Source organism: Electrona antarctica (genome assembly GCF_951216825.1).
Source record: "Electrona antarctica genome assembly, chromosome: 14".
Lineage (NCBI taxonomy): Eukaryota > Metazoa > Chordata > Actinopteri > Myctophiformes > Myctophidae > Electrona > Electrona antarctica.
The window spans coordinates 3,248,236-3,274,603 of NC_136795.1; the positions used below are offsets into that span (position 1 = coordinate 3,248,236).

General features: G+C 46.9%; 1 protein-coding gene across 1 annotated transcript in view; it reads left to right on the forward strand.

Annotated features, from left to right (window-relative positions):
* Positions 1-25,511, forward strand: part of LOC306935988 (ankyrin repeat and fibronectin type-III domain-containing protein 1) — a gene marked incomplete at its 5' end in the record, with an annotated part of 27,731 nt that extends 2,220 nt beyond the window's left edge. The window contains 18 exon segments of the mRNA XM_079519387.1: positions 1,016-1,086; positions 1,088-1,217; positions 1,659-1,762; positions 1,764-1,773; positions 3,099-3,196; positions 5,307-5,397; positions 7,685-7,792; positions 10,091-10,190; positions 10,304-10,433; positions 11,229-11,348; positions 12,728-12,834; positions 13,697-13,811; positions 15,048-15,214; positions 15,574-15,754; positions 17,182-17,344; positions 20,787-20,953; positions 22,851-23,055; positions 23,886-25,511. Of these exon segments, the coding sequence (XP_079375513.1) occupies positions 1,016-1,086; positions 1,088-1,217; positions 1,659-1,762; positions 1,764-1,773; positions 3,099-3,196; positions 5,307-5,397; positions 7,685-7,792; positions 10,091-10,190; positions 10,304-10,433; positions 11,229-11,348; positions 12,728-12,834; positions 13,697-13,811; positions 15,048-15,214; positions 15,574-15,754; positions 17,182-17,344; positions 20,787-20,953; positions 22,851-23,055; positions 23,886-24,628 (2,810 nt within the window). The 3' untranslated portion in view covers positions 24,629-25,511.
* Between the last annotated feature and the right edge of the window lie 857 nt (positions 25,512-26,368).

Consider the following 26,368-nt stretch of genomic DNA (forward strand, 5'->3'; position numbering starts at 1 on the left):
CAAGCTCACAATGCGTCACATTGCGATGCATTATTATCACAATGTGACGTGTCAACTTATAGACTTTGTTTAGTTTGTTATGAATACAGATGTACCTTGAGAGTGTGCCCCGAGAGTAAGAAAGCGATGGATGGGGGATGGCATTGTCGATAAATCTTAACGTTTGACTATAGATGCTGCGTCGCAGCGCGACGCGTTGAGAGCTTGTAGATCAGCTATTTTTCGGGGGCGCAACCCTGCACTCTTTATCTACTGGAGATGCGGTGTATACGACATGGATTTAGAAACAAATTAGTTCAATGCAAAATGCTGCGTTCAAGTTCAGGAGAGGAAACAATTCTCCTGAATGCTTGCCTTCCGGTATGCCTGGCATGGAAAGGAGAGGAGGGGCATTTGCATTTCTTTCACCATGTAGTAAAATGCTTCATTCGTGGTCTGGAAGGAGGGCAGGTTGTTTTACAGACGGGTAAAAGGGCAGGGGCTGGAGCCCCATTTGATGTCGACTATGTGTGCACGTCCCTGACCCCTGTTCTCTTTCATCTCACCTCACCTCCCTCTCTCCCTCTCTCCCTCTCTCCCTCCCTCCCTCCCTCTCTCTCTCTCTCTCTCTCTCTCTCTCTCTTCTCTCTCCTCCCTCTCTCCTCTCCTCCCTCCCTCCCTCCCTCCCTCCCTCCCTCCCTCCCTCTCTCTCTCCCTCCCTCTCTCTCTACTCTCTCTCTCTCTCTCTCCCCTCTCTCTCTCTCTCTCTCTCTCTCTCTCTCCCTCCCTCTCTCTCTCTCTCTCCCTCTCTCTCTCCCTCCCTCCCTCTCTCCCTCTCTCTCTCCCTCTCTCTCTCTCTCTCTCTCTCTCTCTCTCTCTCTCTCTCTCTCTCTCTCTCTCTCTCTCTCTCTCTCTCTCTCTCTCTCCTCTCTCTCTCTCTCTCCTCTCTCTCTCTCTCTCCTCTCTCTCTCTCTCTCTCTCTCTCTCTCTCTCTCTCTCTCTCCTCTCTCTCTCTCTCTCTCTCTCTACGTTATAGTATGCCGAGCCACAGATTGGGCACTGAAGCTGGACACTCTGGTGGAGCTGGCAGGCAAACGGGTGGACGAGAAGAAGGGAGGAGTTACAGCAGAAGGCAGGGGCGGGGCCACACGCGCAGGCCGACGCCCAGAGACAGCTCCGCCTGTGGACCCTCCGGCAGCAGCTGTACTGCAGGATGAGGGAGAACTTCCACAGAACAGGTCAGGGGTCACGGTTCAGCTGTATAGGGGTCAGAAAAACATTCTTTTTAAACAGTGGTTTGGGACCACCAGGCTACGTCACAGGCCTGTTCCGTTGCTATTCCCCCCACGGGGGCCGAGAGTAAGCTAACGTTTTAACGAGCCGTGGTCTCGGAGAGAACGTTTTGGAGAAGCCACTGGCTAGACTCATTAAGAGCAGAACTAGACAAAGGCAGCCTCAAATTCTCAAAAGCAGTGGTGATTAGATCGAGGGCTAAGGGGCTGGGAAAGTTGATTTCTACTCAGCTCTCATGGGGAACTTTCCTTCCAGAGGAAAATGTACAATGTCTTCGTGAGCCCAAAGGGGCTGAACATTCAGAAAGATTTATTTCAATATGGCCACATTATTGTCATACATTGTCATCATTAAGTGTACGTATCTTGTCTCCTTTTGATGCTCAGATCTTCCCGGACCTCCCAGTCATGTGTCCATCGTGGTGACCAGCACCGCTTCCTTGTTTGTAGTGATCAGAGAGTCAGAGAGTGGCGGCGTGGGGTTAATCACCCCGCTACAGAGGTACGTTGTACTGTTATGCATATAAAGATGGAGTGCCGTGATTATTTGCCCCCCTAAAACATGAGGTATGATTATACTAGGGGGTCGATTTTTGAGGGGTCAATTTCCGTCTATACTTTTTGCCTGCCTGTCGCTAAATAAAGTTTGGAGCATCTTAAAGTGAGTTGCGAGCCCCTGTTTTTGCATTCTGGGCGGGAACCCCTTTTGGTGTTTTAAGCAATTATGTTATGCTTTAGCTATTGAAAAATAGCAGATCTACAAGCTCATAGTGCTGCACCTGAGTGCCGCGCTATGAGATTGTAGCTTGTAGGTCTGCTATTTTTTGGAAGAATCGTGAAAATGTGGCGCTGGAACAACGTATTTTCAGATGGGGGTCTGCGGCCAAATACAGATAATACCAGGGGTCCTTGACATGAAATAGTTTGAGGTGGTAGGTTTTTTTTCTGAAAACGGTCAAGATTTAGAAGACATTTTGTAGAATCGGCCTCAGGTCTAAATGGGCACACTGAGTATTACCCGAGAGCGTAAACAAAACCACCTCTCCATCCTCAAACACATCTCCATCCCTGCTGCTGCTTCTTCTTCTTCTCTCTGTGGGGGGACACCTCTCCATCCCCTGCTGCTGCTTCTTCTTCTCTCTGTGGGGGGACACCTCTCCATCCCCTGCTGCTGCTTCTTCTTCTCTCTGTGGGGGGACACCTCTCCATCCCCTGCTGCTGCTTCTTCTTCTCTCTGTGGGGGGACACCTCTCCATCCCCTGCTGCTGCTTCTTCTTCTTCTCTCTGTGGGGGGACACCTCTCCATCCCCTGCTGCTGCTTCTTCTTCTCTCTGTGGGGGGACACCTCTCCATCCCCTGCTGCTGCTTCTTCTTCTTCTCTCTGTGGGGGGACACCTCTCCATCCCCTGCTGCTGCTTCTTCTTCTCTCTGTGGGGGGACACCTCTCCATCCCCTGCTGCTGCTTCTTCTTCTTCTCTCTGTGGGGGGACACCTCTCCATCCCCTGCTGCTGCTGCTTCTTCTCTCTGCGGGGGGGCACCTCTCCATCCCCTGCTGCTTCTTCTTCTTCTCTCTGCGGGGGGACACCTCTCCATCCCCTGCTGCTTCTTCTTCTTCTCTCTGCGGGGGGTTTGGAGTAAAGCCAGGCCAGGTAATCTGTCAGTGGAATTAGCCCTTCACTAAGTCCCTCCCCAACCCATCCTTGTCCAATAGGCACATTAGCAGCGAAGAAAGCTTGACCTGCATAGCAACCGTTGCTAAACTATTTGGATTGGCTTTTTGGGGTGGGATTTAGTGAAGGGCTAATTGTTCTCGTGTTCTTCTGCAGTGGAATGGAGCATCTCGGCCAGCTTCAAGCGTGTCCTCGGCTCCATCCAGGTCACAGACACCAAGACCCCCACGTACAGCATCACAGGACTCACCATGGTAAGGGTTAGGGTTAGGGTTAGGCTCCATCCAGGTTACAGACACCAAGACCCCCACGTACAGCATCACAGGACTCACCATGGTAAGGGTTAGGGTTAGGGTTAGGGTTAGGCTCCATCCAGGTTACAGACACCAAGACTCCCACGTACAGCATCACAGGACTCACCATGGTAAGGGTTAGGGTTAGGGTTAGGCTCCATCCAGGTCACAGACACCAAGACTCCCACGTACAGCATCACAGGACTCACCATGGTAAGGGTAAGGGTTAGGGTTAGGGTTAGGCTCCATCCAGGTTACAGACACCAAGACTCCCACGTACAGCATCACAGGACTCACCATGGTAAGGGTTAGGGTTAGGGTTAGGGTTAGGCTCCATCCAGGTTACAGACACCAAGACTCCCACGTACAGCATCACAGGACTCACCATGGTAAGGGTTAGGGTTAGGGTTAGGCTCCATCCAGGTCACAGACACCAAGACTCCCACGTACAGCATCACAGGACTCACCATGGTAAGGGTTAGGGTTAGGGTTAGGCTCCATCCAGGTCACAGACACCAAGACTCCCACGTACAGCATCACAGGACTCACCATGGTAAGGGTTAGGGTTAGGGTTAGGGTTAGGCTCCATCCAGGTTACAGACACCAAGACTCCCACGTACAGCATCACAGGACTCACCATGGTAAGGGTTAGGGTTAGGGTTAGGGTTAGGCTCCATCCAGGTTACAGACACCAAGACTCCCACGTACAGCATCACAGGACTCACCATGGTAAGGGTTAGGGTTAGGGTTAGGGTTAGGCTCCATCCAGGTCACAGACACCAAGACCCCCACGTACAGCATCACAGGACTCACCATGGTAAGGGTTAGGGTTAGGGTTAGGCTCCATCCAGGTCACAGACACCAAGACCCCCACGTACAGCATCACAGGACTCACCATGGTAAGGGTTAGGGTTAGGGTTAGGCTCCATCCAGGTCACAGACACCAAGACTCCCACGTACAGCATCACAGGACTCACCATGGTAAGGGTTAGGGTTAGGGTTAGGGTTAGGCTCCATCCAGGTCACAGACACCAAGACCCCCACGTACAGCATCACAGGACTCACCATGGTAAGGGTAAGGGTTAGGGTTAGGGTTAGGCTCCATCCAGGTCACAGACACCAAGACTCCCACGTACAGCATCACAGGACTCACCATGGTAAGGGTTAGGGTTAGGGTTAGGGTTAGGCTCCATCCAGGTCACAGACACCAAGACTCCCACGTACAGCATCACAGGACTCACCATGGTGAGGGTTAGGGTTAGGGTTAGGCTCCATCCAGGTCACAGACACCAAGACTCCCACGTACAGCATCACAGGACTCACCATGGTAAGGGTTAGGGTTAGGGTTAGGGTTAGGCTCCATCCAGGTTACAGACACCAAGACTCCCACGTACAGCATCACAGGACTCACCATGGTAAGGGTTAGGGTTAGGGTTAGGCTCCATCCAGGTCACAGACACCAAGACCCCCACGTACAGCATCACAGGACTCACCATGGTAAGGGTTAGGGTTAGGGTTAGGCTCCATCCAGGTCACAGACACCAAGACCCCCACGTACAGCATCACAGGACTCACCATGGTAAGGGTTAGGGTTAGGGTTAGGCTCCATCCAGGTCACAGACACCAAGACTCCCACGTACAGCATCACAGGACTCACCATGGTAAGGGTTAGGGTTAGGGTTAGGCTCCATCCAGGTCACAGACACCAAGACCCCCACGTACAGCATCACAGGACTCACCATGGTGACGCACGCACGCACGCACGCACGCACGCACGCACGCACGCACGCACGCACGCACGCACGCACGCACAATTATACTCATCCCTTCCCCCCCCCCCCCCATCATCTCCTGTTCTGAGCCATAACTTCCTGTAGGCAAACACTTATAGCTCTATCTGGAATGCTTCATTTAACCAGATTAATTAGTAATGACTTTGAGTGGTGTGTGCGTGTGTGCGTGCGTGCGTGCGTGCGATTTATTTGCCCTGGAGTGGGCTTCTTTCTCATAAGGTTAATGTACATGATGATAATAATAATAATGTGTCACTCTGTTGCTTGCCCAAATAAAGGGAGTCCATTACTATGTGAGAGTGAGTGCCTACAATGTGAAAGGATGGGGCTCGTCCCAGAGCTCTACTCCAGCCAGTGCTGCCCCCTCCAGTAAGTATTGTGAACGTGCAGCCTTTTGATCAAATCCCATAGAAACTCCATTCTTTCTCACTATCTACAGTTTTCTGAAAAACCTATGTTTCTATGTCAGTGGTGCTCAACCTTTTTCATGTTAAAGACCCCCAGAATTATCTGTATTTGGCCGAGGACAACCATCTGAAAATATGTTGTTCCAGGGACCCCCCAGAAGCAAAGATTTGAGCTAAAAATGCTCTGAAAAAATATATATTCAAAGATTTGCACCACATTTACACTATTTTTCTAAAATAGCAGACCTACAAGCTTGTAGATCTGCTATTTTTCAATAGCTAAAGTATAACATAATGCTTTAAAACACCAAGGAGTTCCCGCCCAAAATGGGTTAATGCAATTGCCTTTCCCGACATCTTAAGTCAGTGCTTCCCAAAGTGGGGTCCGGGGACCCCCAGGGGTACTCGAGGGAGTTGCAGGGGGTCCCCAGCGTAATGATAGCAAGGAACCAAATGGACCCTTATGGGACTGTAACTCTGAGAGTGTACACATGGACGGGTCCATTTGGTTCCATTTGTACACTCTCAGAGTTAAATTAACATTGATTTTACAATACAAATTGGTGGCCCAGAGATATAAATGCCTTTAAATAGGGGTACGTAAGCCTAATGCATGTCAAACTGGGGGTCCTTGAAAATAAAATGGTTGAGGGTCACTGCTAGAGCTGTAAACATCTTCTCTTATGGGGGGTCCCTGGCATATATTTTCTAGGGGGTCCTTGACCTTAAGTTATATCCACCCATAAGTGGAATCCACCCATGAAGTACTGAATAAAAGGGATTCATTTAAAGGAAATGCTAACTACTAACTAACTAACTAACTACTATCAAATAAAGAAGCAACAAAGACAATAAAATAATGAGATTTATGTGCTAACATGAATGCAAAACGGAAACGTATATCAAATATATTACCGCGTCGCACATCAAAATGTGACTATAGATTATGGGACAGCTGCTGCTGCTGCATTATTACCATAGTTGACTAACACGATGAAGACAGACTGTGGAGAATGAGCCTGAGACAGCGTGGCTTGAATGAGGATTCAAAGTTGCTCTTCTCAGGCAGCTGCTCCTGTCTACTAATCACCATGGACCCGTGTGGACCCAGCTTGCTCACTCTGGACTTGATCAATTAACCCAGGGGTTCTCAACGTTTTTGGCCGGGGACCCCCGGAAATGCTTTGGCAATGTCTCGGGACCCCCGCCCCGCCCCCTCCCGACCACCAATATAAATTGACTGCTACAATAACCTTAAACCATTTTGGGCGGGAACCCCTTTTGGTGTTTTAAGCATTGTTATAATTTAGCTATTGAAAAATAGCAGATCTACAAGCTCATAGCTCATTTTTTTTTAATAATTTGGGGACCCCCTAAAATAATTTGGCGACCCTCCGAGGGGTCGCGACCCACGGGTTGAGAACCCCTGAATTAACCCATTTTGGGGGCGGGAACCCCATTTGGTGTTTTAAGCATTATGTTATACTTTAGCTATTGAAAAATAGCAGATCTACAAGCTTGTATAGCGTGGCAAAATGTGACACAAATCTTTGAATATATATTCTTTCAGAGCGTTTTTAACTCAAATCTTTGCTTCTGTGGGGGTCCCCTGGACATATTTTCAGATGGGGGCCGGCGGCCGATTTCATAACATTTCTGGGGGTCCTTGACATGAAATAATTTGAGAACCACTAATATAGAAACATAGGGTTTTTCAGAAAACTGTCAGGATTTAGAAGGCATTTGTAGAATCGTCCCCAGGTCAAAATGGGTTAAGACCAACAAAGTTTTAGCAGGGTATACTTAAGTCGAGGGTGTGGTTTAACGTGATTATTGCCACTTCAGTGATGCTTGCGGAACTCGACTTCGTCTCGTTCCTGACGGCATCACTGTCGTGGCAATAATCACGTTAAACCACACCGTCTCGTGTAATATTGCAATTATACAACAGTTACCCTTAAAAATAAGAAAATCGCTGAAAAAACATCTTTTTTTTATGACAGATGTAGTCACTACGACCACAAATGTCCTAAGAAACTAGCTAGCCTAGCCACCGAGTTTGCTGCGCTCTGGGAAAACAGAGCAGCTGAATTCTTTGTTTTGATTAGGTGTGGAGTGGTGCTCGTTTGAACCACGGCTAGAAGGCTGTTTCAACCAATCAGATTGCTTCCTCGAAACGGCCTGTGGTATTATATAATTTATCTTACGTGTTTTGTTGTTGAAATGTTCCTCTCTTTCCTTTCCGTCAGGCTGGAGGGAGTGCATTGGTGTGAAGACACATATCAGGAAGCAGGAAGGCCTGATGCAGAAACTCCTGGAGCAAACACGAGTGCCTCATTACCAAGGATACTGCATTGGTAATATCAAAAATATCACACCCGTGTGAAGTGAGGGGTGCTTTTATCATCATACATCATCTCATGTCCGGCCACTCACAATTTGCGTCCTCACCTTCGTCTTCAATGTTTGGGGTTTACACAAATACTCAAAACTGGCCATTCATTGTCAACAGCATTTAACAGGTTCCGTCCATCCGACGTGTCCACACGTCATAAGCAATCCAACTGACGGGTTGCAATGACGTGTGTACACGTCCTAGCGCATCTTCAATGATATCAGGTGAGAGAAGAATATTCTGCATTTTGTCCTTCTAAGGCCACCGTACACTTCGCTCTTCGTTCATGAGGTCCCGTTTACTTCCCGTTTACCGCTGCAGAAAGAATGCCTCGTCTCTCCTAATCCAGGGCGCTCTCCGTGGTTTTGATCTGATGGATATACTAAGCGCTTCATTTCTTTTTTCAAATGGGGGTCCGCGGGCTAATTAGTGTTGATTTGGAGGTCCTTGACAGGAAAAAGGTTTGGGAACCACTGTTCTACTCTCCTCTCCTCTCCCTCTTCTCTCCTGTGCAGAGAGCTCCAAGCCCTCTAGCCCCACCAAGTGCCTGTCTGTGACCCTGTCTGTGTCCCTCTTCTCTCCTGTGCAGAGAGCTCCAAGCCCTCTAGCCCCACCAAGCGCCTGTCTGTGACCCTGTCTGTGTCCATGTCTGTGACCCTGTCTGTGTCCCTCTTCTCTCCTGTGCAGAGAACTCCAAGCCCTTTCGCCCCACCAAGCGCCTGTCTGTGACCCTGTCTGTGTCCATGTCTGTGACCCTGTCTGTGTCCCTCTTCTCTCCTGTGCAGAGAGCTCCAAGCCCTTTCGCCCCACCAAGCGCCTGTCTGTGACCCTGTCTGTGACCCTGTCTGTGACCCTGTCTGTGTCCCTCTTCTCTCCTGTGCAGAGAACTCCAAGCCCTTTCGCCCCACCAAGCGCCTGTCTGTGACCCTGTCTGTGTCCCTCTTCTCTCCTGTGCAGAGAGCTCCAAGCCCTCTAGCCCCACCAAGTGCCTGTCTAATCTCCCCTCCCCTCCTCTCCCTCTTCTCACCTGCGCAGAGAGCTCCAAGCCCTCTAGCCCCACCAAGTGCCTGTCTAATCTCCCCTCCTCTCCTCTCCCTCTTCTCTCCTGTGCAGAGAGCTCCAAGCCCTCTAGCCCCACCAAGTGCCTGTCTAATCTCCCCTCCTCTCCTCTCCTCTCCCTCTTCTCACCTGTGCAGAGAGCTCCAAGCCCTCTAGCCCCACCAAGTGCCTGTCTAATCTCCCCTCCTCTCCTCTCCCTCCTCTCTCCTGCGCAGAGAGCTCCAAGCCCTCTAGCCCCACCAAGTGCCTGTCTAATCTCCCCTCCTCTCCTCTCCTCTCCCTCTTCTCACCTGTGCAGAGAGCTCCAAGCCCTCTAGCCCCACCAAGCGCCTGTCTGTGACCCTGTCTGTGTCCCTCTTCTCTCCTGTGCAGAGAGCTCCAAGCCCTCTAGCCCCATCAAGCGCCTGTCTGTGACCCTGTCTGTGACCATGTCTGTGACCCTGTCTGTGTCCCTCTTCTCTCCTGTGCAGAGAACTCCAAGCCCTTTCGCCCCACCAAGCGCCTGTCTGTGACCCTGTCTGTGTCCCTCTTCTCTCCTGTGCAGAGAACTCCAAGCCCTTTCGCCCCACCAAGCGCCTGTCTGTGACCCTGTCTGTGTCCCTGTCTGTGACCATGTCTGTGACCCTGTCTGTGTCCCTCTTCTGTCCTGTGCAGATAACTCCAAGCCCTCTAGCCCCACCAAGCGCCTGTCTGTGACCCTGTCTGTGTCCCTCTTCTCTCCTGTGCAGAGAGCTCCAAGCCCTCTAGCCCCACCAAGTGCCTGTCTAATCTCCCCTCCTCTCCTCTGCCTCTTCTCACCTGCACAGAGAGCTCCAAGCCCTCTAGCCCCACCAAGTGCCTGTCTAATCTCCCCTCCCCTCCTCTCCTCTCCCTCTTCTCACCTGTGCAGAGAGCTCCAAGCCCTCTAGCCCCACCAAGTGCCTGTCTAATCTCCCCTCCTCTCCTCTCCCTCCTCTCACCTGTGCAGAGAGCTCCAAGCCCTCTAGCCCCACCAAGTGCCTGTCTAATCTCCCCTTCTCTCCTCTCCCTCTTCTCACCTGCACAGAGAGCTCCAAGCCCTCTAGCCCCACCAAGTGCCTGTCTAATCTCCCCTCCTCTCCTCTCCCTCTTCTCACCTGCACAGAGAGCTCCAAGCCCTCTAGCCCCACCAAGTGCCTGTCTAATTTCCCCTCCTCTCCTCTCCCTCTTCTCTCCTGTGCAGAGAACTCCAAGCCCTTTCGCCCCACCAAGCGCCTGTCTGTGACCCGAAGCCTCAAACAGCTGTTCCAGTCCGCCACTAAGTTTGTCCGTCTGCTGCAGAGGTAAGGTCTGTCTGTCAACCCCTTACCCCTGTGTCAGATCGGTGGTAATAGACTGGCATATTCGCCGATACCGATATGACCAGATATCTTTTTGGTGTGTATATTGCTTATAGGGGAGTGTACCTGGCGACCATATTCTACCACAAGGAAAACATCCTGGTTACAGCAGATGACCAGCTCCCATTGGTGGAGATCCAGTGCTGCTCCACCTCCATCACTCAGGACTTCCTGTGGTTTGCCAAGGTAAACCAAAAGATTGTCTTATTATACGAAGATGCTCGAACTTCATTGGAGCCACTAGAGGCGCAATAGACTCCAGATCCCAGAGAATAATATTTCTAATAATAATTTAATTTTGTTGTGTTTATAGCAGACTCCTCACTCAAATGTGCACTTGCAGTTTGGGCAACTATTTACCTGCCATAGTGTCAACCCCTTATACCGGATCGGTGGTTAGTCTGGCATATTCGGCGATACCGATATGATAAAAAATGGCCGATACCGATACTTTTCAGACACCGATACAGTATCAGGACATCTCTACCTTGAACCATTGAACCTTGAATCAGTAATAAAGTGTAGGCTACTACTAATTGAAATGAATGCATCTCTTTCTGTCCCTTTCTCTCTCCCCCTCTCTCTCTCTCTCTCTCTCTCAACCCTCATACGGAAAATTGAGGCCCAGCACAAGTCCTGCCACCTTCCAACTAGTTTCCTGTCTCTTCACTCTCTCTTGTACAGAGTACAACTCTTACTGAAAGTGTAAAAAATTGAGTATTATCGAACGGTAAAATGTTGGTAGCTCTAACCATCTCTCCATGTACCTCCATGTTGCTGTAGCTGTCGTGTGCGTGGCAGCAGGTTCCCTGGCTCCAACAGGCCCTCTCCTCCGCCCACTCCTCTTTAACCATCTCTCCATGTACCTCCATGTTGCTGTAGCTGTCGTGTGCGTGGCAGCAGGTTCCCTGGCTCCAACAGGCCCTCTCCTCCGCCCACTCCTCTTTAACCATCTCTCCATGTACCTCCATGTTGCTGTAGCTGTCGTGTGCGTGGCAGCAGGTTCCCTGGCTCCAACAGGCCCTCTCCTCCGCCCACTCCTCCCCCTCGTCCCTCCTTCAGAACAGACACAACATCCTGAGAGCTGTCGCCCAGCTGCAGGTAGGACATTAAAACCCATTTAGACCCCAGGACCATTCTACAAAACCATATGTTTCTATGTATGTGGTTCTCAAACACTTTCATGTCAAGGACCCCCAAAATTATATGTATTTGGCCGCCGACCCCCATCTGAAAATATGTTGTTCCAGGGACCCTCACCCCCCCCCCCCCCCCCAGAAGCAAAGATTTGAGTTAAAAACGTTCACTCTGATAGAATATATATTCAAATATTTGCGCCACATTTTCACGACTTTTCAAAAATAGCAGACCTACAAGCTCGTAGCGCTATGAGCTTGTAGATCTGCTATTTTTCTATAGCTAAATTATAACATAATGTTTAAAACACCAAAAGGTGTTCCCGTCCAGAATGGGTTAACTCCTGAGAGCGTAAATAGCGTACGGGTTCCATTTGGTTTCAATTTTAAACTCTCCCAAGAGTTACATCTGCATTACAAAGTTAATTTACAAGAAGTCTACACAATTAGAGAATGTAAAATAATTGTTATTTTGATCAACGTTTTGTCTGTTATCTCTCCTACCACATCAATACAGCACGACATTGTGGACAGAATCTTATCCAACGACAACAAAATATTCTTTAGTTTTGGTTCTGAGAGGCTAAATGTCATCAAATGGTGGTTCCGTGGCTCAAATGCCAAATAACCCATTCTATAACGGGAACCCCTTTTGGTGTTTTAAGCATTATGTTATACTTTAGCTATCGAAAAATAGCAGATCTACAAGCTCGTAGCGCGGCGCTCGGTGCCACGCTACGAGCTTGTAGATCTGCTATTTTTAGAAAAATCGTGAAAATGTGGCGCAAATTTGGAAACATGAAAATGTTTGAGAATCACTGACATAGAAACATGAGGTTTTTCAGAAAACTGTCATGATTTAGAACAGGGGTTCTCAACAATATAAATTGACTGCTACAATAACCTTAAAGCATTTTGGGCGGGAACCCCTTTTGATGTTTTAAGCATTGTTATAATTTAGCTATTGAAAAATAGCAGATCTACAAGCTCATAGCGCGCCACCAAGTGGCGCGCTATGAACTTGTAGGTCTGCTATTTTTGAAAAATCGTGATTTTTTTTTTTTTTTTAAATCTTTTTTTTTTTGAAAATATTTTGGGGACCCCCCAAAATAATTTGGCGACCCCCCGAGGGGTCGCGACCCACGGGTTGAGAACCCCTGATTTAGAAGACATTTTGTAGAATCGAGCTCAGGTCTAAATGAGATAAATAACGGACCTTGATATGGAAAAGGTTGAAAACAACCACTTCTCTACCTCCATTCTGTTCTGTTGGATTCTTGCTGCATGTACGTACAGTATGTATGTCTTCCAATTCATCTTCCTCCCCACGTTGTGTCTCTCCAGTCGTCCCTGGGGACTGTGGATCTGGGCCAGGTTTACTATGAACCCCTGAAGGACAGGCAGGGCAACGTCTTGCTAGTTACTGTCAAGGACTTCCCAAACCCTCCAAGGTTAGTAGTGTTAAAAATATATATCTATAAATGCACCACGTCTCTGTACTAGTGTTGTTTTCGTCGACTACCTTTTTTCACTGAGGAAAACTAAATGGAAACTAAATGAAAACTAAGCTATATGACTAAAATTATGACTAAATATATTGACAATTTCGTCAACAAATAAAAACTAGACTAAAATGTTAGGGAGGGACTAGTGGACAAGAGATCCAGTATAAGTCATTTTACACTTGGTTGCATGCTGAAAATAGCCGATCTACAAGCTCACAGTCAGCATCAAGGCCCGACAAAATACATTTTAGTTGACTAGATCAACTAGTCGACTAAAAATCTTATGACATTTAGTCGACTAAAACTAGACTTAACACTAAAACATTCCAGGTGACTAAAATGTGACTAAAACTAAATGTAAACTAGTCAAAAGACTATGACTAAAACTAAAATCAAAATTTGCTGCCAAAAACAACACTCTGCTCTGTACGTGTGTATGACTACGTACGTCTGTAATCCACGGAACTCGAGAACCGTTCGCCCCACCGACTTCAACTTTGACACACTGCCCCAGGCTAGTCTGGACAGGGCCCAAATTAGCCAATTTGATCACACCTGATCACCCCTAGATCTCCATATATGAAGCTGGCCTGTTCCGACATCATAATGGTGTTCTGACATCACAATGATGAGCGTCCTCGCCGGAAATAGCCACTTCATGTCAGAAAAGTTGCCTGACCCCTGCCATATACTCATGCCATCACATAACTCCATATACTGTATGGCCAGAAAAGGAATACAAACACAAATATAATTCTGCATTAAAAAAAAATGGGTCCATGTTTTCCTTTCCAATCCATTTCCGCAGCGTTCCGGACCCTCCACTCCACTGGGTGCCCCTGACACGCCTGGAAAAGAACCGGGGCAGAACTCCTCTGCTGCCGGAGCCAACAGCCATGGACACACTCACAGACCAGCTCAAGGTTGATTTGTTTGTTGAGTGTGTGTGTGTGTGTTTTTATGGAGAGAGAGAGAGAGAGAGAGAGAGAGAGAGAGAGAGAGAGAACTGAGCACTTTTACTGAACTGAACACGATTACCGAAATGTATTGAGCAACCACGTGTATCGAATGTACTCGTTTATAGAACTTCTCGGCTCCGCTCTGTGCATCACAAAATGATCCCACAAACAATCTGAATTCAATCAGCAAATCAGCCCAAACAAGACAAAACAAAACAAAACAAACCACAGTGGAAGAAAAATAATGAATGAAACAATTTCTCCTCAAACCTCACAACCACCACCGTCCACCACCCCTCCCTCCTCCTACACCTCCACCTCGCTCTCTCCATCAGGGACGTGCACAGATAGACATCAAAGGGGGGGCTTCAGCCCCTGCCCTTTTACCCGTCTGTAAAACAACTGCCCTTTCCAGACCACGAATGCAGCATTTACTATTGGTGGAAGAAATGCAAACGCCACTCCTCCCCTTTCCATGCCATACTCTGGAAGGCAGCGTTCAGGAGAATTGCTTTTTTTCCCCTGAGTCTCCCGAACGGAGATACGCCGTATACACGCCGTATCTCCAGTAGATAAAGAGTGCAGGCCGGGTTGAGCCTCGAAAATAGCTGATCTACAAGCGATCAACGCTTGTAGATCTGCTATTTTCGCTATCTTTTGTCCGAAAGTGCCCCCTCTTACGGGATTTCAGTCCCTGGCCCTCTAAAGCGTTATTCATAGTCTAATATTTTCCGTGGTGAGGTGACCACCGAACTACAACATGACGTCACGGAGCCGCGGTGAAGAGCAAACCACCGCCTCCGCCCCCCAGCCCTTCTCTCTGTTTTTACTCATCACCGCTCCACGTTATTACAGCTCCGGTGGTCACCTCACCACCGGAGGGGTGGTCACCTCACCACCGGAGCGGTGGTCACCTCACCACCGGGGCGGTGGTCACCTCACCACCGGAGCGGTGGTCACCTCACCACCGGAGCGGTGGTCACCTCACCACCGGAGGGGTGGTCACCTCACCACCGGAGGGGTGGTCACCTCACCACCGGAGGGGTGGTCACCTCACCACCGGAGCGGTGGTCACCTCACCACCGGAGCGGTGGTCACCTCACCACCGGAGCGGTGGTCACCTCACCACCGAAAATCCAGACCATGAATAGGCCTTAACACTCTCTGCACGTGCCTGCTCTCTCCCTCTCCTCCCTCCAGGAGAAGTTGTCCTTCCACAGACACAGCATCCAGTGGGCCCAGCCAGGTCTGTACGTGGGCATCCTGAAGCTGTGCAGCTCCGTGGAACAGATCAGGGTGCTGGTGCCGCAGAGGCTGCCCAACCTGCTCAACCACACGCGGGTTCGCCATAACCCGCACGTGTCCAGGTATAACTATAACGCCTCGAAAACCAGCGGTTCCCAAACTTTTTCATGTCAAGGACCCCCCAAATTTACGCTAATTATTAAGCAGAGATTCTCAGCCCGTTTAATTTCAAGGACTCCCAGTTTGACATGCATTAGGCTACAGACCCCCATTGAATGGCATTTCTATCTCTGGGACCCCAATTTATATTGTAAAATCAATGTTAATTTAACTGTGTACAAATGGACTATCATTTAGCTGGGGACCCCCTGGAACTCCCTCAAGGATCCCAGGGGGTCCCCGGACCGCACTTTGGGAATCACTGCTTTAAACGGTGTTGATTTACAAAAACAACAACACTATGCTTGTGTGATACACACAGGGAAGAATGGACGTGGCTACAGAGCCACATCTTCAGCACGGCCAGCGACAGCGCTCAGAACCTACTGAGTGGCGCCGAGGACGAGAGCCTGATGGAGAGCAGCGGTCTCGGAGAGTTCGGCAGAGCCCTGAGAGCGGCAGTCACTCTGCTCCTGACCAAGCTCAACATCCCCCTCTACAGGGTAAACAACACATTACACCTCAAATCTCTCACCCTAACCCAGCAAGCACGGTTTTTGATTGATTGATTGAAATATTTATTAACAGTTTGCAGAATTACAGTACATTTCAAGCACAAACTCATTACAAAGACTGTTAACTGTGAGTGGACGACCCAATTAAGCATTACACTTGTTTACAAGAGGGTCCACCATGTTCAATTCATCAAAAGATTTATGGACCTCGACGAATTAGTGACGTCTCGATTGGGGCTCAGATCAAGTGAAACCAAGACTAGTCAAGATCTGGCCCAGAATATCACCTGATCTCAACCAACATACATTTTTACCCACTAAGACGGATGTCCCTGGATGAATCAGAGAGAGTCTGATCGAGGCCAGATCAACTTAAGTCAAATCATAACTGGCCAGATCTGGCCCAGAATAAGCTATATTATTTAATCTGGTGAAGACGTCTTGGAAATGAGTAAAGATCATCCCCACATGGGCTGTGATCTGGCAATACGGTGCAGGGTCTATTTACAATTTAGAATTTAACCGCTTAATCCAGAGCGATTTACAGTAAAAGTGAGAACAACACATGGTAATGCATCAAATACATGTACTGTCTGTATGGACACCAGTGGTTCTCAACCTGTGGGTCGGGACCCCCAGGGTATTTTTGAGGGGTCAGGACCCCCAGGGTATTTTTGAGGGGTCCCCAGATGACATTGAAGTGACCATTTTATTAAAGGACTTTCAAGACCTTTTTAATACCTAAAAAAAAAGAAAGAAAGAAAAGACAAAAACCATTACTACATCAAAAGTAATCAACAAACTATAACTATACTACTATGTGAAACATTGGTCAAATTGTCTGAAATAATATAAGAAAAGTAGCCGAAATAAAATAAGAAAAAAAAATAGCCGATCTACAACCTCACATTGCGAGGCGTTGTGAGCTTGTAGATTGGCTGTAGATTGTGGGGCCACAATATTTGATTAAACTAAATGTAATATCTCAACTGAACTCCTACAATTCCAAGTGCTTCTAGGGTGGGGGGTCCCCAGTTCAAATGTGATTATTTTTGGGGGTCGCTCTGAAAGAATATATATTCAAAGATTTGCGCCACATTTACAGGATTTTTCAAAAACAGCAGATCTACAAGCTCGTAGCGAGGCACCGAGTGTCGCGCTACAAGCTTGTAGATCTGCTATTTTTCAATAGCTAAAGTATAAAATAAAACACAAAAAGGGGTCACGTACAGAAAGGGTTCATTTATCTTCCGACAAAAAAAAAGAAATCCAAAACGCTACACACAGACAGCAAGCAAATGTGTTCATAAACGATGCCACTATAATTACGGGTTTGTGAAACACAAGATATTGCATTAATCTATTCCGCGATTACAATGCAGTGTGATGTCTGTCTGTCTGTCTGTCTGTCGCAGGCCTATCAGTACGGGGTGTACACCCGGGAGCTCCTGCAGTTTGGAGACAAGGTGTCAATGCTGCTCCTGCTGCCTCCCAGCGAGGACTTCAGCTCCAGTTACTGGCCTCTGGTGGGGACCAAGGAGCCTGGTTTCACCATGCCCCTGCAGGTCTTTGAGCTGGGTACGTACAGAGCCATCTAATAGAAGAGTTACGATATTGAGGGGGCAGAGACCGAGCGCTCGAGCGCTGTTCATGCAGCCCTGAACTGAGCCAAGCTGGAGTTGGAAATACATTGTTTTCAACGAGGGCGGCGCAAACAAGAGCTATTTTAAGCATGTGTGCAACATGACAACTGTTTTAAAGTATTGTACAGTAACAACTAAAGTCTCTTTAATGTTTATGTTGTACTATTACTACAAAACAATCTAAAATAAAGGGATTTAGGATCATTAAAGCTGGGCTGTTGCCTGGGTCCAATGTATTTCTGCCTACTTCCGGTCCAGGACTTGGCCCAGTTGGTTGTCCCCACGCTCAATGCGTAGTCTATGTAGGAGAGCCTCCATTGGACTGGCCCCATGAAGTGAACGCAGTTTGCGTAACTCTGTCTATATCTAAGGCTCTGGGTACGTAGTACAGGAGCTTTATATTATGGATTCCTGTGTTCCAAAGAACACTCGTGTTGTGTTTATAGCTATCTAGCTATATAGCTCGTGTTTATAGCAGACTCCTCACTCAAATGTGCACTTGCAGTTTGGGAAACTTCAAAGCAAACTCCACATGCCCCAACATTTTATTTACCCGTCATAGTGTCAACATCTTACCCCTGTGTCGTTAGACTGGCATATTTGCTGATACCGATATGACCCGCTATGACAAATAAGGTACCGATACTTTTCCGAGTATCAGGACATCTCTAGTCACAACTCTCTCTAGTATCAGGACATCTCTAGTCACAACTCTTTCTCTAGTATCAGGACATCTCTAGTCACAACTCTTTCTCTAGTATCGGGACATCTCTAGGTCACAACTCTCTCTAGTATCAGGACATCTCTAGGTCACAACTCTCTCTAGTATCAGGACATCTCTAGTCACAACTCTTTCTCTAGTATCGGGACATCTCTAGTCACAACTCTTTCTCTAGTATCGGGACATCTCTAGTCACAACTCTTTCTCTAGTATCGGGACATCTCTAGTCACAACTCTTTCTCTAGTATCAGGACATCTCTAGGTCACAACTCTCTCTAGTATCAGGACATCTCTAGTCACAACTCTTTCTCTAGTATCGGGACATCTCTAGTCACAACTCTTTCTCTAGTATCGGGACATCTCTAGTCACAACTCTTTCTCTAGTATCGGGACATCTCTAGGTCACAACTCTCTCTAGTATCAGGACATCTCTAGTCACAACTCTTTCTCTAGTATCGGGACATCTCTAGTCACAACTCTTTCTCTAGTATCGGGACATCTCTAGTCACAACTCTTTCTCTAGTATCGGGACATCTCTAGTCACAACTCTTTCTCTAGTATCGGGACATCTCTAGTCACAACTCTTTCTCTAGTATCGGGACATCTCTAGTCACAACTCTTTCTCTAGTATCGGGACATCTCTAGTCACAACTCTTTCTCTAGTATCGGGACATCTCTAGTCACAACTCTTTCTCTAGTATCGGGACATCTCTAGTCACAACTCTTTCTCTAGTATCGGGACATCTCTAGTCACAACTCTTTCTCTAGTATCGGGACATCTCTAGTCACAACTCTTTCTCTAGTATCGGGACATCTCTAGTCACAACTCTTTCTCTAGTATCAGGACATCTCTAGGTCACAACTCTCTCTAGTATCAGGACATCTCTAGTCACAACTCTTTCTCTAGTATCGGGACATCTCTAGTCACAACTCTTTCTCTAGTATCGGGACATCTCTAGTCACAACTCTTTCTCTAGTATCGGGACATCTCTAGTCACAACTCTTTCTCTAGTATCGGGACATCTCTAGTCACAACTCTTTCTCTAGTATCGGGACATCTCTAGTCACAACTCTTTCTCTAGTATCGGGACATCTCTAGTCACAACTCTTTCTCTAGTATCGGGACATCTCTAGTCACAACTCTTTCTCTAGTATCGGGACATCTCTAGTCACAACTCTTTCTCTAGTATCGGGACATCTCTAGTCACAACTCTTTCTCTAGTATCGGGACATCTCTAGTCACAACTCTTTCTCTAGTATCGGGACATCTCTAGTCACAACTCTTTCTCTAGTATCGGGACATCTCTAGTCACAACTCTTTCTCTAGTATCGGGACATCTCTAGTCACAACTCTTTCTCTAGTATCAGGACATCTCTAGTCACAACTCTTTCTCTAGTATCGGGACATCTCTAGGTCACAACATGGTTTTAGATCAGTGGTTTTCAATCCTTTTCATATCAGGGTCCATTATTTATTTGGCATTTTGATGAGCCACGGACCACCGTTCGACGAAATCAACGCTGCAGTGCACAGCACCGGTGTAGGGTCCATTGGGCCACCCGGGCCGTTGCCCAGTCTGTTTAGAGCTAGCCCTGTCTAACTTCGAAAAGACGGGAGCGAAAACACAAGAAAAACAACAAGAGATAGCAAACATTGGCAGCCCTTCACCCGCTGTGCATGCAAATTACTGTTAGTAGCGAACCACAGCAAGCTGCCTTTGTTTTAAATGGTCTCCAGCAATTCGGCAAAACCGTTCACACCTATGCCGGAGTTGCGCTGCCCCCACCCCACCCGCCCCCCTTCCCACTCGCGATTCCAATTGGCCCAGTCAATAATTTAATCCACGATACGCGCCTGGTGCACATTGGTAATCATTGGAGAGGTCTCAGGTTGTATATCTTGCATCTATGTTGCATCAGCGCTAGAGGACTTTGCAGACTGAGACTGCACACATAGGCCTATATGCTACTTTTTGCAGAGCAACTCCCAAGTACCCGAGGATGGACAATTAGAACAGTGGTGCAGGACACAGTAAAAAGTGGGCCAACTAAAGCAGCTACTGTATATCTCTAAAATAATGAGTGCTCTGAAAACTGGGGCTCACGAGTGACAGAAGAGCAGCCTATACGCTGCTCTAAGTATGCCTTTAGGGTAAACTTAAAACGTAAACTCAAATCTAAAATCCAACAAGTACTGTTACATGACCTTGGAACTTTAACCCATTTTGGGTGTTTTAAAGCATTGTTATACTTTAGCTATTGAAAAATAGCAGATCTACAAGCTCATAGCGCGGCACCTACTATGAACTTTTGAAAAACCGTGAAAATGTGCCTCAAATCTTTGAATATATATTATTACAGAGTGAACATTTTAACTCAAATCTTTGCTTCTGGGGAGGGCCCTGGAACAACATATTTTCAGATGGGGTGGCGGAGACATATTGCATATACTTTTTGGGGTCCTTGACATGAAATATTGAGCACCACTGATATAGAAACATAAGGTTTTTCAGAAAACTGACATTTTTTAAATTTCGACATCAGGCCTAAATGGGTTAAGCAAATAAACAAATTTGCTTAGAAAAATAAAATGAATAAAATAAACCTTTAGCTATTTTTTTAAAAGTATTTGTTTGTCTCTTCCGTTGACCTGCAGTTCACTTCTGGACGTACGAGCGAGACTTCCTGTCCCAGTATTGCCAGGCTTGGGTGAGGCTGGAACTGGACACCCATCTGGCTGGGCAGGCTCTCAGAGAGGCCCTGGACACTAAAGAGGTCCTGGAGGCCCGGGAACGCCTGGGCCACATCACGCAGCTGTTACAGGTAAATGGTGACATTTATATCAGTGTTGATTTTGACAGAAAATTTAGATTTTTACTTTTTAGTTTTGGTCATAGTCTCTTGAATGGTTTTCATTTTGTTTTAGTCACATTTTGGTCACCTGGAATGTTTTAGTGTTTAGTGTCGACTAAATATCGTCAGATTTCGGTCGACTAAATTTACAGTTGATTTAGTCGACTAAAATGTGTTTTGGCGGGCCTTGATGTCGTCGTAATGGCTGATTTTACACTTGCTGAAAATGGCCGATCTACAAGCTCACAACACGTCGCAGGTATCTGTACTTTACGTCAAGTAAAGTACAGATACCTCAAAATTGTACTTAAAGGGGAAAACCACCCATTCAACATTTTACTATGTCATTAATATACCTTAGAGCTGTTGTGTGGAAATAATAAAAAAAAGTCCCCCCATTCTGTGTTTCCTAGAACTGTAAGTATGAAAAATGAAAAAATCATTAACATGGTGAAACACATCTTGATGACATCATCAAGATGTGTTTCACCATGTTAATGATTTTTTTCAGACCTCTAGTTCTAGGAAACACAGAATGGGGGGGACTTTTTTATTATTTCCACACAACAGCTCTAAGGTATATTAATGACATAGTAAAATGTTGAAAATGAGTGGAATGCCCCTTTAAGTACAGTACTTAAGTAAATGTACTTAGTTACTTTACACCAGAGGTTACTAAACCACTGGTACTAGTACCACTGGTGGTACTTGAGCCCCCTCTGGTGGGCGCTCAAAAAAGAAAAAAGACAAAAGTGGAATGAAATATTTATATTACTACAGGTAGTTCTTCTGACCAAGCCTGAAATAGGCTATCCAGCCGTGCGGAAATGAGCATGACAGCACACCTTGCCGTTAATAGAAGATTTGAGAATGGATTAATCACATTAGAAAGTTCAATCAGTTGTGCTGATTAGTGATTAGACAAGAGATTTGTCAGAGCAGCAGCTCCTAATACAATCAGATAGGAGTAGGACTTTTCTGTTTGGATGCATGGGCTGTCAAGGCCAGAGAGTAGTTTTTTTTGCCACTCAGTAGGCGTTCCCACATAACTTCCGGGTATGATGATGATGATGTGACACGCATACCCTCCATACCGCAGACCCCATGGACACTCACGGCCACATCGAAATCTACATTCTGTTTGGATCCTTGCTGTTCTCAACGGTTCATACATGCATCACTCATAACCATAAGGGAAACTTTGACAGAAAAAGACTTGCTCACCGTATAAAAAAAAGAAGGAAAACTCCTTAGACCGAGACTTAAGAAAACATTTTTTCCTTTTATTTTATCATGCTCATAAAGTGCTCTGTGCTCAAAGTGCAATTAAAAAGCAAACGTTTCGGTCCTAAGACCTTCGTCAGTGCCATCTAGCACTGACGAAGGTCCTAGGCCTCACTCAGACCTTTACTGAATGTTGTGTGTTGTGTAGTGTCATGGCCGCCCCAATGCATTTCCAATGGAAGTCACATGGTTTGTAGTCCACATTTTGGACTACAAGCTGTTGTATGGCTTTCGGCTGTGTTTCGACTGCGCCCCTCCCCCTCATACAACACAAATGTTGTGTCAAACCATGTGACTCCCATTGGAAATGCATTGGGGCGGCCATGACACTACACGGCCATGACACTACACGGCCATGACACTACACAACACACAACATGCAGTAAAGGTCTGAGTGAGGCCTTAGGACCGAAATGTTCTTTTTTATACGGTGAGCGAGTCTTTTTCTGTCAAAGTTTCCCGTATGTTTTTGGGACCACCGCTACCGTAGTCAAGTTTGGAAAAAAAGGACAAAGAAAGGCGCACCGGTTTTCTCAGTGCTTCATTCATAACCATCCCATTCCATTTCAACTTGTTCCTGTAGCGTCTCAACGCAGTGTGGCGAGATTCCCGCTGGATCATGGACTGTCTGCAGTGCGTTCGCTCCAGGCAGTGGGTGGGCGCGGTGCCCCTGGGCCTGGTGATGGGAGGAGACCCTCCTCCACCTCCCGACACGGAGGAAGAGGAGGGCAGTCTGACCGCCAGGCTGACCTGGCCGCATCGGCTACAAGCACGGAGAACGGTCACAGGTACGATTGTTGACAGTGGTGGAAAAAAGTACTCAAATGTTATGTTACTTAAGTCAAAGTATCAATGCTGCAATATAGAAGTGCTCCAGTACAGAATAAAAAAAATACTTGAGTAAAAGTACAAAAGTGTTGGCATCAAAATGTACTTCAAGTATCAAAAGTAAAAATACTCATTATGCAGACTTTCCCATTTAAAGTTTTCAATTGTATACAAATCTATTTTCAAATGAACGAAATGTATATAGGGCTGAAGTGGTTAAAGCCGCTATAAGCAATAATATGTAAAAAAAAAAAAAAAAAAGGTATTCAGACTCCCAAAAACAATTAGTCTCTGTGACACATCTAGGGGCCGCAATCTGCATTCAAAGATGTTCCTAGTAGAAGCTTTGTAATTGGTCGGAAAAAAAAACCCGGTCGCAATGACTAACCAATCAGGAAGTAGACAGACAAATCGAAAAAAAATAAAGTCATTAAACTTTTGACATATTATTGCTTATAGCAGCTTTAATGTGTGTTTTGTAATAATAATAATCCAAATCTACAGTATAAAGTAACTCAAGTTTTCAAATCAATGTAGTGGAGTGAAAGTACAATATTTGCCTCTGAGATGCAGTGGAGTAGAAGTAAAAAGTAGTGGAAATTGGAAATGCTCAAGTAAAGTACAAATAAATGGGGCATTTTACAAATACCTCAAGTAAATGTACTTAGTTACCTTACACCACTGGATGTTGAGGAGGATTATGATTATCCTGATGTAAATATTTATCTCCTCGCCGCACACTCACAAGACCTGAAGACCTTAACTTCATTTCAACCTCTTTCCCTTTCAGAGACCGTCATCGTCACCGTCATCCCTGTAGATGTGGTCATTGTTGAGGTCTCCACTCCGGCGGAAGGCCTGTTGGTCGTTCAGGAAGAGGCCGCTATGGTTTTAATGGAGGGCGTGGCTAAGGGGGGGTACCCCGTTGACATCAACGCCCAATCAACCGTGGACCTGACCACCATCGGCCAGTCGGAATTAGGATGCGAAAGCGCTCTAATTCAGTCGGTGATAGAGCCCGCTGTCGTCGGCCAGTCGGACGTGGGATACGGTGCTTTGGTGGAAGCAGAGCCCTACACTAGTGGGGATATCGACATTCCACCCAGTATGAGCGAGGTGATCGAACCCATGGAGATGGCGGAACTGGTGCACATCTTGCCCACGCTGAGTCTCATCGACGAGGAGAGTCTTCCGAGTGACCCGCCGGCGCCGTCGGTGCTGGAGATGCTGGAGAGCTTTGGACTGGGAATTGGCGAAAGCCCTGCGTTGTTCGATTTGGAGTTGGCGAACGAGGCAGAGAGTCTCTCACACTCGGACATCTGTCCTAGCGACAGCAACCGTGGGACGGCAGAACTCGGTTGGGAGGAGGCGGTCTGTGAGAGCACAGCTCCGCCGGGTCAAGACACGTCGTCTGCCGTGCGATGGGACTCACCCCCACAGGACGCGGCGACGGTGTCGCTTCCCGACACGGGGAACTGCATTCTGTTGAGGAGCCAAGTGGAGTGGGACAGCTCTTCTTACATGTCCTCCTGATGATGTCTGTTACGAGCCCCGGATAACTTGCTAAGCTTTGTGTGACTTTCAGGCACACATCCTCCTCCTGACCACTAAATAAATCCCTGGCGTTGCCTAGGAGACTACAGGGAAGGACATTTGTATTCTTCTAGATGGTGCTGCAGTTTGCTCACACAAACACATTTTTGGGTCATTGTAGTCCTTATTCTACAACACACAGAGCCTAAGCTAATAAGCTTTTTTCTAAAGTTTTTCTTTCAAAGTAATAAAATCACACCCGTGTGAACTGAGTGGTGTAAGGTCTTATATAGACTGATCAGCTGTGGTCTGACGTAATGTCTGACGTAATGAAATCACACCCGGATGAACTGGGTGACCGTAGCAACCATGCTCATTTTTTCTGCACAGACAGACAGACAGACAGACAGACAGACAGACTAACAAAGCCAGTTGTAGGAGTGGTTTACACCACTCAAAAATGCATACGGCATAAGACGCCGCACAAAATAGGCCCAAAGTATCATATCTATTCTACAGTATGCATGAAAATCTGTTTGTATAGAGGGTATGCGTGTGACATCATCATCATCATCAAACCCGGAAGTTATGCAGGAATGCCTACTGAGTGGCAAAAACTACTTTCTGGCCTTGACAACTTTGCCTGTCGCTTTGCCACTCGATTTCGATTTGCCATTCACTCTATGCATGTGCGTACCCTCTATACTGCAATAGGATGACAGTTTTGTCTGTATACAATAAGCTAGACATCCTTTACTTTCATTTTCAGTGGTACTTTTGGCTCTTTGGCTAATCTCTATCTCAAAAGGTATTTATTCAAGTTGCATCACGAGTATTGAATATTACAGACTGGATATGAGCTTTTCATATCAACCCATTTTGACCTGAGATCAGATTCTAAAAATGTCTGTTTGAAAATGACAGTTTTCTGAAAAAGCTATGTTTCTATGTAACACCAGGGCTCCACCGGGCGCGTCAGCGTCGCGTCTCCGTCAGGGAATGTTCCCTTTTTAATCAATGAAGGGTGGCTCCACTGCCCGCGTTGCGTTGACGGAGACGCGCCGTGTGCATTAAAATTGAACCGGTGCGTTTTTTGACGCACGCGACGGAGACGCAACGCGCCCGGTGGAGCCCTGGCGTTACGGCCGGGCTCCACCGGGCGCGTCAGCGTCGCGTCTCCGTCACCGTCAGGGAATGTTCCCTTTTTAATCAATGAAGGGTGGCTCCACTGCCCGCGTTGACGGAGACGCGACGCGTGCATTAAAATTGAACCGGTGCGTTTTTTGACGCGACGGAGACGCAACGCAACGCGTCCGGTGGAGCCCTGGCGTTAGTCGTTCTTCGATTTTTCAAAAATAGCAGACCTACAAGCTCGTAGCGCGCCACTCGGTGGCGCGCTATGAGCCTGTAGATCTGCTATTTTTCAATAGCTAAAGCATAACATAATGCTAACACCAAAAGGGGTTCCCGCCCAAAATGGGTTAACCGAAACAATGACATTTATCCCACAACAACTTACTATAGGGAAATCTCAAGATCACAACCTAGTTTGTAGACACAAACCTACTACAGTACCAAAAACTGTCTGTATTAACGTCCACCTATATCTCTTACAGTTATATCTATTCTGTGATATAGGATTCAGTGCATTAGAGAATCTGATGTGAACAATTACAAGTTTATATTAGGAGGTTACTTTAACTAACAAAAATTTGAGGTAAAAAAACAGGAGTGTAAAAC